The sequence below is a fragment of the Xiphophorus couchianus genome, chromosome 16 (genome assembly GCF_001444195.1).
Source record: "Xiphophorus couchianus chromosome 16, X_couchianus-1.0, whole genome shotgun sequence".
NCBI lineage: Eukaryota > Metazoa > Chordata > Actinopteri > Cyprinodontiformes > Poeciliidae > Xiphophorus > Xiphophorus couchianus.
The window spans coordinates 14,503,226-14,515,511 of record NC_040243.1 but is presented as its reverse complement, the minus strand read 5'-3'; the positions used below and the strand labels follow the sequence as shown (position 1 = coordinate 14,515,511).

Here is a 12,286-nt window from a genome sequence, read left to right as displayed (position 1 = left end):
AAACATTGAGTATGTTGTCCATGGACAAAGATATAATGCTTACAGAAATAAATATAAATGCTAAAAACAATTATATGAAATTTAAAGGTTTAGACACTTAATAAGAAACTGAATCAAGCATATATTTATTAATTTACTTCGTGTGTCTTTTATTTTATTTAACTAATTTCTATCAATGTTTTGATATTTATGGCACTTCTACTACTCTCTACATTAGAGGTCGCTGTGAATATTCCTCCTCCACCAAATGAGACACCGAACGCCATCTTTATTGTTGGTGAAATACGTCAGAAGATGACGGGCTGTTTTTCTTGTTTTTGATTGGCGGAAGGCTGTCTCGCGAAAAGGTCACGTAAATTTGGCGCTTTTCGTTCACCAGCAGTCTGGCGCGTTTTTGAAGCGACAGAAAAATGTCAAGAAAACTGCTTCAGTTTACTGCAGCTCCTGAAATATTAAAGTGAAGACCTTCGTGCTTCCTTCAGGTACCCGAGTCTGAATTGGAAAATGGTCGGACAACCGTCAGGAGCTGCGCATAGACCGGCTACAGTGAGACTTAGTTAGCTTGTTGTTTTACAGTGAAACCTACTGACAACAAACACTCGTCTGCTTCGAACTATGAATGATACGGTTGTTATTTATTTACAAACAAAGTAACAAATAAGAAAACAGTACCTGACGTTGCAGCAAGCTACGGGTGTAAAATATTGGTGAGTGTTTTCTTTAGCTCTCTGTTGCTGTATCGATCCGCCAGTTGTTTTAAACCAAACTAGAGAAGTTTATGGCCGCCGTATGAACTGTAACAATAATTTACGGTTGTAAATAAACACGCTAACCATGTCATTTACGTTTACATCGCATTGTGTAAAAGTTGTCTTGAGTGTACTGTAACACATTTAAATGGACTTTGTTTATAAATGATTCTTGAAGCATTTAAATAAGATTGACAAGATGTATACGGATTTCGAAGTGCTGTTGTGAAAATAGATCTAGTGAAACATACCTGTCTCTGAAAACATCAAGATTTATTGTTTAGTAAACAATAGAAATGAATGTGCTTTTAAACCTATAATAACTCACAACTTATCAAAAACTGAATATAAATCCATGTTTCTTATGTATTAACGTAATACTCGTTATGTTTACAAATCTAAACATTTCTTTCAGGTCTCCTGAAATTATGGCTGGTGTTGTGGCTATGGCTTCTGTCATCGAGGACTTTGACACTCAGGTAGAAATCATAATTTTGTTATTGGAAGTCGTGTTATCTTAATCATTACAATTGTTTTGTTTTACAGTGCTTATGCAGATTTTTTATGTGTCCATTCCACAGTTTTGTTTGTAATGATTGCTGCACTTCCAGCTGTTCGGTTGATGAAACATAAACACAGGAGATCCTTTGTAATTGAGGAAAATATTATCTTGCTGGTTTTAATGAAATTGCAACCCCTTATGTATAGAGGCCAGTGTTAATTTTGACAATATATTTAACTTGGTTTTAAATATTATTCATTATAGTCAGTCATTTTAGTCAAGTTTATTTGTATAGCACATTTCAACAGTAAGGGAGTACAATGTGCTGAAATGTTACAGCAAACATTACTTTTAGTCATGTTTTATTTCACAAAATTTACTCTAAATATCTGGACTAGACTTACTGTCAGTTTATTCAACTAAGATGTTAAGACATAGAGAAAGTTTTTATTTAGATTGCCTTAAATAATATCTATACTCCATGGTGAGACATTTATCCAATGATAAAATAAAACTTATTTGAATCTCTGTTATATGTACCTTGGAATACTCATTTTTGTCGTTTCAAGCACCTTTATAATTCCCTTTTTATGCTCACAAATGCAAAACTTTATTATTTAGATGTTTATAAATCATCCCATTTGTGTTTTCTCATTTAACAGCCTTGCAAGAAATCTCGCAAAGATGTCAAGCCGATCACAAACTATTTCTCGCCTGTTCCCAAACCTGTGGAGAAACCCTTCTCTCCTCCTCGCTCCAATAACATCAGGGACTACTTTAGTCGAAAGACTCCTTCTTCTAAAGAAAAGTCAAGTCCACCACAAGACCTCAAAGAAAACAGTCAAAAACCTCAACCTGAAGAGAAACACACAAACGAAGAAGTGGGGAAAAAGTCGTCTGAGAAACGGGGCAGGAAGACCAGCAGAGCTGTGAAGAAACTTGTGCCGACTGAAGATGTTGGTGCCACCGATGACTGCCTGATTGTTGAAGAAGCACAGGAAAGCAAAGACTCTACATCAGATGCAGCTATCAGCCATGGGACCCTTGGAAGCGACACGGCAGCTTTGTTGTTAAAGCTCAATGCAGAGACATGTGAATCAGAAATCTGCAAAACCGCCAGTGATAAGAAGACTAAAAGAGATTCCCCTCAACAGAGAGATCGCAAATTTGAAAATACTGATGATATAGAGCCAAAGCAGAACACTACAGCATTATCTCCAAGATTTGAAGTAAAACAAGTTAAAAAGGCAGCAAGAAAATCTACGAAGAGGCAGCAAAAAGAGTCAAAGCATCCAGAGCCAGAGGAGAAGGAAGCAGATAGATCACTTTGTGATGTTAGTATGAATGTCAGGTTGGGTGAAACCTCTGAATTGAACAGCAGTACTGTTACCATCTCCTTTGAGGATTTTGTGCGGAGTCAGAGTCAAAGCATAATAGAAGACCCAGGCAAAGAACGTGATGGTAAAAACAAAGAAAAAGCAGAGGAATTAAATTGCAAGCAACTGGATGTCCCCAAGGCTGAGGAAAGTGTCGACCCGGTCCAAGTCTCACCCCGAACTCTCACCATTCAGGCCGAGGTGCATGCTGTTTCACCCAAACAGGAAACCGTAAAAGCTGTGGGAAAGTTTGCATCAATCTTCACCAGGAGAAAAGGAGCTGGTAGTCCAGCAAAACCTGCTGCTTCTCCTCCAGCCGACGAGGGACGCCAGCTTCCTTCTCCTTCAACCAGCAAACGAAGGTCCAACGTTGTTCTTCAAGAGGAGGATCTGGAGCTGGCTGTGATTGAGAGCGAGTCAACTCCAAAGTGCAGTGAAGTCGAAAGGAAGCAGTTCATGGCTGCTTTTAAGCAGCCCAGTCTGGATGGGTCCAAGACTAAACCGGTTAAAAACCAAAACAAACAGAAGCAACCTGAGGAGAAGGCCATGGAGGCTGCTGAGGATGGAGATGTTTCAGTTCTTCCTGCAGAGCCAAGCCATAAGGAGAGCAAAACATTCAAAAAGAAAAGTGGGAAAAAGGGAAGAAATAAAGCTAACAATAAGCAGGAGGAGGTCCACACATCACCTGCTGTAAAAGAAACCGAGGTCATAACAGTAGAAGCAGAAGATGACAAAGAAGAACCTCCCATCACCTCAACTCCTACGGTTCCAGCTCTGAGGAGGTCCAGACGAGAAATTGTGGTTAGAAAATCACCTGAAAAAACTCCAACAAGTCCTGTGAGGAAAACCAGGAGACAGAGCAAGTCCAAGAAGACTTTAAATACTGCTTCACCTGAGCTCAGCCCTATGAAGATGTCCACACCGAAGACACGTAGGTCCAGACATGGTGTCTTTGTAGCACAGATGGTGTGTCCGCCAGATGCAAATGAAAGTCCAATCAGGTAACACTTCATTTAATTATGTATTTCAGTGTATGTGTCTAAAGCAGCTGACATATTTTCTTTTTTTATTTAAAGAATTAGACTAAGTAGAATTCAAAAAACGGTTCCAGCGTCTAAGACTGAAAGTAGAAACGACTTAACCACTTCTTCAAATAAAGTAAGTGATATTTTACTTAGAAATCAAATGCATTTAATTGTTTTTGAAACATTGATTTATAATTTCTGAGCTGTGATTTCCTTTTAAGATACTAAATGAGTCCAAGAAAAGACAGAAAGCAAAGAAATTGGTGGAGAAAGCTAAAATGATTCAGCAAAGCAAGAAAACTACAGAGAAGGAAATGTTGAGGCGATCATCTCGAAATAAAACCTCCGTCAAGAAGAGCTACCGTGAAGATGAGGTAAAGTTTTATGATTAATATTATAAACTGCACTTGATAATATTGTCAATATTTATTAGGGACTATTTACAAAAAACATTTCGAAAAATGTAATATAAAGTACCGTTGGGAGATTGTACTTGTTAGTGGATTTTAAGACTTCATTGGTTTGTCTTTTAGGATTCTGTTATCTGCATCGAAGATTTGACCAATACTTCCCAGAATGCACCAGAAAAGACTAAAACCCAGAAGGCCTTGCGTAGCCTGAATGAAGTTCTTGGCAAAGCTGCACCATCTGGCAAAGCTACCATAGGTTGTTATTTTTTTATTTTACCTTTTGTTGTTAACTTTTTACTTTATTCTTAGTAATCGTGTGTGTTTTCTCTACATCAGGCTCTAAAGTCTCCTCGTTTGGCCAAGACAAGTCGGCCCGGAAGGCGTCGGCAGTGATTTCCATCTTTGATGACAGCAGTCGTGAAGGATCTGACAACTCTCAGGACGACGAGCAGTTCAGGGCGCGCAGGGAGTTCTTAAAGAGCGGCCTGCCTGAGTCTTTTAGGAAACAGATGGCAAAGACTGCTGCCACCAAGGAGGCCTACTCTGCCTCCTCTTCATCCTTTCAGCCGGTCTCACACACAACACAATCACCTATCGGTAGGATTCTCAGTCACAGCTGTCTACAGTGTCCTCCTTTAGCTGTGGAATATTAGCTTGTGTTTCTGTGTAATGACAGATTGTTCTCTGTGGAGTCTGCCGTGGCCTGAATCCTCATTATTGGGTCATTTAAAGGACCTTTGGAGCCACAAACCAAACCCACCTCTATCTATTAGTGGATCTCTGTGTGTAAAGACAGAACCAGCCTGTAGAAATGCTTATGAAAAGGTATAATATAATTCTTATTGATCTCACTTTAGTTTTGTTTTTTTTTTAAATCATGGGTAGTTTTGAATTAACAGCATAATTTATTTTTAGGCGTCAGTCTGGAGACCTGAAATCTCTGAAAGTGATCGTCAGCTTCTGATGACGGAGTTCTGCTCCAAAAACCCTCACTTTCCGGCGCAGACGGTTTTCACTCGCCTCCAAAAACGACGAGCCGACCATCAGCAGCAGTTAGCAGCTTCAGGTCAGTCTTTACAATTACTACTACATGCCCTTTTTGATATTAAACACAGACCAAGTTTAATTTTGCTTGTAGAAAAAATAATTTTTCTAAATCTGTTGCAATTTTAATGAACTAGTTTGTGTCAATGTATCCTTCTGTTTGTTAAAAGTAAAGAAAAATGTTGAAACAATAATAATAAACTTATATAAAATACAATAAGAATCCCAATGCTATTTTGTACCTTAAAAAATCTTACAAATGAAAAGAATAAATGATGCTGTATTGTTGGCTGTAAAAAGTCACATTTCACTCTGTTTTATAAAAACAACTCTAGACTGCAAAAAAAAGGTGCTATCTTTTGGCATAAATGTGATTTCTGTCAATAGTGAGTTGCTTCTGTCACTTAACGATGTGTGTTTGCTCTGTCAAGAGGTATTATAGAAAAGCCTATAATAGACCTCTGTTTTTACTCTCTAGCGTAGCAGATTCATGCATTATTGTCTCAGAGAAAGATCGTCCCTGATTTATGGCAACATCTTCTCATGAGGAAACGTTTTTCTCTATTGAGAAAATAAACTTTTCTTGCTCTGGTTGTTGTAAGTTTGATCAAGTTTTTTGCAAAAAAAACTACTATAAACAGAGCCTCCCCTAGGGATCGAGCCTCACACTTGATCAAGCTAACTCGCTGTGTTGATCTCCAGAAATATCCAGTTTTCCCTGTACTCCAACATTATTATTCTATTTCAATATCTTCAGTATTTAGTCTAGCTTAAAGTTTTCTTACGTGTTTTTAATTTATTTTCAAATTGGTCACCAATGAGGTGATGTGTCTATTATCTTTAACTTATTTTCTTATGGTGTGAAATTATTAGAGCCAGAAACTGTTACCATCGAAGACTCCTGTGTTCTGCTGTGTGATGAAGCTGTTGGAGGAAAGAGGAAGAGGAAAGAAGATGAGAGGGAGAATAATGTGAAGGTGGCTAAGAAGCAGAAGTCCAACCGTTCAGAGGAGAACGTCTCCAAAGCTGAGCAGAAGCCTCCTAGAAGGGGAGGCCGAAACAGACGAGGTCAGAGATCCAGAATGAAGGAGGAAGAGGACGAGATGAAGGAGAAAACTAATCCTAAACTGAACTCAGCTCCCATCCCCTCTGAAGAGGATCCTGTTGCTGTAGTGGACGACTTAACTTTGGAAGCAGACTCTAAAAGAAAAGGTGCGTTCCACTGCAATTTACCATGTTTATCAACTCATATTAGTGTAAGAAAAGAAAAGAAAAGTTGTGTATTTAAAAACCTTCCATTGGTTGTACTTTGTATGTAAAATATCAGAACAACATCAGTCCTTCAGGACTGATGTTGAACAGCCATGGTTTATCCCTTGAAACTGACTATTTTATCCTTAGAATCAGTGAAGGAGGAATTGCTGTGGACTGATAAATACCAGCCACAACTTTCTGCTGACATCATAGACAACACCTCAGCAGTGAAGAGGCTTTACAGGTGAGGAATTCAACCAGCAGCTCCTGGATTTGTATTTTACTCTCACAGTTATGGGTCAAACAGTGTTTCACAAAAATATTTGTAGCCCTTGAACTTGAACATTTGTAATGTCACAGCAGTTCCTTCAAAGTTGAGCCATTTGGTTGTTTTTCTTGTTATTTCTCTCCTTAACAAGCATGTTTTTAATTTTTCTTTTTGTTGCTTAAGTTGGATTAAAGAATGTATCTGTGATACATTGTTCATTTTCACAACGATGTTTGTTAGCTGATTTTCTCTATCAAACCTCTCATGCCTTCACAGAACAGTTGATTTTATGTTGAGATTATTTTCACACTATGTAATGGTTACTATTTATTTATTAATTATGTGACTACTGTAGGCAGTCGGTTGTGCTTGATTTTATTTAAGGGTTTTACAGTAAATGTGGAATACCTTTGCATTTGACACATTGAAAATTGTTTCTTGCATCTAATTCAGGGAAATTGTTGGTGTACAACATGAAATCCCAATAATATACATTGTAGTTGTAATGTAACAGAATATAGAAATACTTATGTAAAGTGTGTAATGCAGGTTTTTCGATAATATTTGTTCTTTCTTTCTCTAGTTGGCTTAAAGATTGGAAACTTCGTGCCGACAGAGATGAGAGAAAAAATCAAAAGGATAAGAAACCAGAAGAGGGCAGCTATGGTGAGAGATTTTGTTTCCACTAATGACTTCCTCTGTTTGCAGCACGTTTATTTTTAATGCATGACATTTTTTGTGTGTTCAGATTCAGAATGGGACCGTGGAGGTGAGGACTACCAGGATGCAGAGGACACGCTATGTAACACGGTGCTCATCACTGGACCCACTGGAGTTGGAAAAACTGCTGCGGTTTACGCTTGCGCCCAAGAGCTGGGCTTCAAGGTAGACATTCATCACAGATAAAGAACAGACACTGTAATATGCCATACGGCACTTCCTCATTTCTTAATTTACCCTCTATAGGTGTTTGAAGTGAGCGCTTCATCTCAGCGAAGCGGCCGTCTTATTCTGTCCCAGCTGAAGGAGGCGACTCAGTCCCACCAGGTGGACAATCAGGGGGTCAATGCCCACAAACCCGCCTACTTTAACAGCTACGGACTGAGCAGCAGCACCACCTCTCTCAGGCCTGGATCTTCTCCAAGTATGAATAATATTGCAAATTAATAACACTCAATCTCCTTTTTGTGCAGTAAAACAAATGTGGTCTTCATTTTTTAGGAAAGGTGAGCTCTCCTCGCAAGGTGGTTTCATCTCCGAGGAAAAATCCTCAGTCACCAAGAGGAGCTAAAAAAGGAGGCCTGGCTCCAACTTCTTTAGCCAAGTTCTTTAAAATGGCACAACCAGCCAACAAAGAGCCACAGAAACTTGAACACACTGGTAATGGCTGTGAATTTTCCACGTTTTTGAATGAATCTATGTTGTTTTGTTGTTTTGTCTCAATATAACCACAATCTTTACTGATCAATTTTTATAGCGCCTTCCAAGAAAGTCATAAAAGCCAATGAGAGTAGTGATAAAAACAAATCTCCGGCCACCAGCAGCCCTAAACAGAAGAGCAGCGAGGAACAGAGCAAGAAGACAGCCACATCGCTCATCCTGTTTGAAGAAGTTGATGTTATTTTTGATGATGACTCAGGATTTCTTGCTGCTATCAAGACGTTCATGAGCACTACCAAGAGGCCAGTCATCCTCACCACCAGCGGTTCGTATGAGTAAACTGTTAATGTCTTGCAGCTTGATGTGTTGATAATAACTATCTTTGCACAATCTTTGCTGTTTTTCAGATCCAGCTTTCAGCGCGATGTTTGACGGAAGCTTTGAAGAGATTAATTTTAAAACGCCTTCAGCAGTAAGTGGAGAGCTTAGAGTCACATTTACATTACCTGCATACAGGCACAGATTTACAGAGCTTGAATTGAACTGTCCTGATTCTGCTCTGCAGGTGAATGTGGGCAGCTACCTGCAGCTCCTTTGTTTAGCTGAGGACACGAGGACTCATCCGTCAGACATCAGCTCTCTGCTGAAACTCAATGGCTGTGACGTCAGGCAGAGCTTACTGCAGCTTCAGTTCTGGGCCCGGAGCGCAGGAGGGCGTCCGTCAACGAGGCAGCTGGCTCAAACTGGCCGAAATGGTAAAGATAAAAGATAAAACTGTAAATCTCTGAATTTGTGTTTAATTTAATGTGATTAAATTGGTCTGAGTATGTTTTCCTCTTTTTGCACAGAAATTGAACTGAAACCAGAAGCAGTTGATAAATCTGTGACTGTCACATCCAGCCTCCCTCCCTGTGACACCGGCTGCACTGAGAGTAAGCTGGGCCTGCTGAATATTGAGCCTGACGGAGACATCTGGGAGCTGCTCGGGGTAAATGTGGTATGGAACAAAATCCCAGATGAAGCAACCCTGCACAATGAATACAAACAATAAAACCACTAAAACAAAAAGAAAGGACAAATGCACATAAAATTAATATAAAAATAACAGCAGGATATTACAAGAGAAAAAGAAAATTATTCACCAGTACAAGCTTTGCAAACTGATTTCCATGTTTTTAAAGCCACTGTTCAGTTTTGAATGCTAACATGAACAAGTTAATTTATGTCCAGAAATACATTGTTAACTCAATCCAATCATACAGATGGATTCAAAGTCAATTACTTGCATTCTAACTCGCTCCTCGTTCTCAAACAGTGCAGTCAAGTTCAGTTCGTTATTCAAATTGGTGAAAAGGTTTTTTCTAAGGAAACCTGGCAGATTGCATCAATTCACTGACTGCAGCATTCATTCCTGCTGCACCAGCATGTAGAGGCGGTGAACGGTCAACTGCACTGAGTCATTAACTTTGCAGCAATCCCTCATGCTGAGCACTCACAGTGATGGCAGGGAGAAAAACTCCCCTGAAACCTGCAGCAGATCCTGACTCAGTGTGAGCAGACCTCTGTCATGATCGACTAGGGCTTTTAGAGCTCTTCTGATTATGACTTCTGCTGTGGTTGGTTTTAAAATAATTTTGACCAACTACCACGGTTCATAACTTCATAACTTAACAACTAAGTGCTTAGACTGACCACTAATTTAACCTGGGAATCCAAAATGTTATCAAAATATTCTCATTTCAATCTGATCAACAACAGTTGAATTGTATTTACACCCCAGTGTAATTGAATGTAATGGATCATTAGTAAAAAGTTTCTAGACACTTAAAAAAGTAGAATTTAAGCTACATGGGGATTTTTGTCTCCATTGAATAAATGGATTCAAACTAAAGTTAGTTTATTGTGTTGCTTTTGGCACATTCTTATCAAGTCTCATTACATATATAATAGGAGGGTGGTGTATAATGCAGTAGGAACTGGATTTAGGTCAATTTGTGTTGTTAAACTTGGGTGTTTTGTTTCAACAGAGCCAGAGTTTGGTGAAGGCGGCAGTTTGCTTGGAGCTTCTTGCAGACAGCCGGCGGCGAGGAGTTAATCTGCTTTATTCCAACATGGAGAAACTCTTACCTCTACCTCTGACACAGCTATCTACCTCTAAGCTCTATAAACCTAAGCACTGTCTTCCTGAATCACAAGACCTTCGATCTGTGAGTCCAAAACAGCAGCTATCATCTTCGTCCCTGCAGTCGGACACGCTGCCTCCCGGTGTCGGCTTATTGCACGGTGCAGAGTCAGCTGATTTGTCAGACAGCTGCAGCCCAGTTAAAGTGTCCAGCAGAATGAAGAAGAATAAAAAACGACGCCACCTTCCCACCAGAGACGGGTTGAACTCTGATTCAGACTCAGAAGATGGATTTCTGTCTCTCTCCAAGAGGCAGAATGATCCTCACACAGAAAAAGTCAAAGAGAGAGTTGTTTCTGAAAGGGTGAAACGGAAGCCGCTGACTGCAGAGGAGCAAATAAAAACTGTTCCAGTCTCTCAGTGTCTTCAATCCATAGCCGACTTCTGGGATAACATGTCCTTTGTGGATTCATCCCTTTGTTTTCACCCTGATGGGCTGAGCAGTTATAGAAGATCATCGTTTAGTGCCGTCATTAAAGATGGGATGACTGATGAGTTGAGAGTTGAAAACGGGAGAGAAAGCTGGACCACAGGAAGTTGTGTTGTAGAGATCCAGGCTGCTGTGGAGGCTCTGAGCTTCCACAAGTGTCAGGCTTCAGTAGCTGAGGCCTGGGATAAAGTGCAGCAGCTAGAGGGAGATCTGAGGGAAGAGGCTGCAGAGGAGCTCACTCTTCCTGTGGCTTCACATCGAGAAGATTACAGCTTCACCCAGGATGGACTCAGCTGTCCCCAGTAAGTCTCTACACCATCTTGGTCTCTCTGAAACCCAACAAACATAAGTTTGTTACTAAAAAGCGGTATCCTGTTTTCCAGGTTAGTCCTGCAGAGAATGGAAGTGATGGAAAATCTGTTCGATAAAATCTTTGGCACTCTTGGCAACAGACAAGCAGCTGCTTTGGATTATTTGCCCACCATGCGCACCATCTGCAGGTCAGAGCAGCTGAAGGAGCAAGGGAAAGTTAAGAGAAGGTAGGTGTGGACAGGAAGTGTTGATAAGTGTAAAAGTTGAAAAGAAACAGTCTGTTTATATGAAAATAACCTTTTGCATCTGTCTCATGTCTTCTCTCCAGGTTTCTTCACTATCTTGATGCAATCCACTTGGGTCTTGAGAAAAGCACTCAACAGTTTCTTGCTGAAGACTTCCCCTAATTCAGTCATTGTTTCATGTGCCACAAATACATAGATTTCAGAACCTCAGTTCTCAGAAGGTAAAAATAACATAAATTGTGGTGTCTGGGGCTGTAGATGGCTGCAGCAACATGTTGGTGTTGGCTTCATTTCAGACTGGTGGCTCTTGTGTGCACAAATGATTGTTTGCACTTATATTACCAACATTTACATTTTTTAATAAATAAAATCCTTGAAATTTAGAGCACACAACTAAATAACCTCGTATTTTACATCTTTTGGTGCTTTGAAAGCTTTATATGAAATTCAGCTGGAATCTGGGGGTTTTGTACAGTCGTTTTTTTATTAGCGCTTTGGATTTTGAAAACTTTTAACAAGTACTCAGTTAAACATGTTGAGCTTTTTTATGATTGTAAGAAATAAAACTAAAACACAATCTGCTTCTATATTTGTAAAGGCTGTGTATAAATTATCACTTATACTCTTGTTTCCTCCAGTTTATTATAGATAAGCAGCTTCAAACAGGAAGCTCTGAATGTCACATTCATCATTGATTTTCTTAGTGATTTTTTTTTCTGCCTTAAATATGTATAAAGTTTCCAGTTGGTTTTTATTGTAAACAAATAAAGGCTTAACCCAACTAAGCTATTGCATGGTGTCTCTGCGTGTGCAAAGGCTGTGAAAGTAATCTCAGCCTTTGAATTTTTCCTTTTTTTTCTTTATAAACACAAAGTTATATGCCATATTTAAAGAGATGTGTGATTTTTCAACATTTATTACAAATATGCTAAAGTGTGCACTTGTGTTCATCCTCTGAGTTGCTAGTTTGTAGAATTACCTTTAGTTGTAGCTTTGCACAGATTTTTGCCTGTATTTTTTTGAAAACTTAGTCCGACTGCATGTTGAATTTGTGAGCATAAAGTTTCTCTACAGATTCTCATTTAGATAACTCTCTACAGCCTGGGCAT

General features: G+C 39.4%; 1 protein-coding gene across 1 annotated transcript; it reads left to right on the top strand.

Moving 5' to 3' along the window:
* The first annotated feature begins 330 nt into the window (after window positions 1-330).
* On the top strand, window positions 331-11,964 carry atad5a (ATPase family AAA domain containing 5a). The gene is made up of 22 exons (XM_028041818.1): window positions 331-707; window positions 1,165-1,228; window positions 1,914-3,628; window positions 3,704-3,785; window positions 3,874-4,026; window positions 4,186-4,318; window positions 4,399-4,659; window positions 4,739-4,887; window positions 4,978-5,128; window positions 5,980-6,318; window positions 6,508-6,604; window positions 7,212-7,294; window positions 7,377-7,513; window positions 7,595-7,772; window positions 7,850-8,008; window positions 8,106-8,333; window positions 8,416-8,480; window positions 8,574-8,763; window positions 8,857-8,996; window positions 10,036-10,922; window positions 11,004-11,159; window positions 11,261-11,964. The coding sequence occupies exons 2-22, from the start codon at window positions 1,178-1,180 to the stop codon at window positions 11,337-11,339; spliced, it is 5,433 nt and encodes a 1,810-aa protein (XP_027897619.1). The 5' UTR covers window positions 331-707; window positions 1,165-1,177; the 3' UTR covers window positions 11,340-11,964.
* The last annotated feature ends 322 nt before the right edge of the window (window positions 11,965-12,286 follow it).

Coding starts and splice junctions, on each gene's coding strand:
- atad5a (XM_028041818.1), top strand. CDS start 1,178: ATGGCTGGTGTTGTGGCTATGGCTTCTGTCATCGAGGACTTTGACACT. Junction 5,129..5,979: donor GCAGCAGTTAGCAGCTTCAG/GTCAGTCTTTAC, acceptor TGAAATTATTAG/AGCCAGAAACTGTTACCATC. Junction 7,514..7,594: donor CCCAAGAGCTGGGCTTCAAG/GTAGACATTCAT, acceptor TACCCTCTATAG/GTGTTTGAAGTGAGCGCTTC.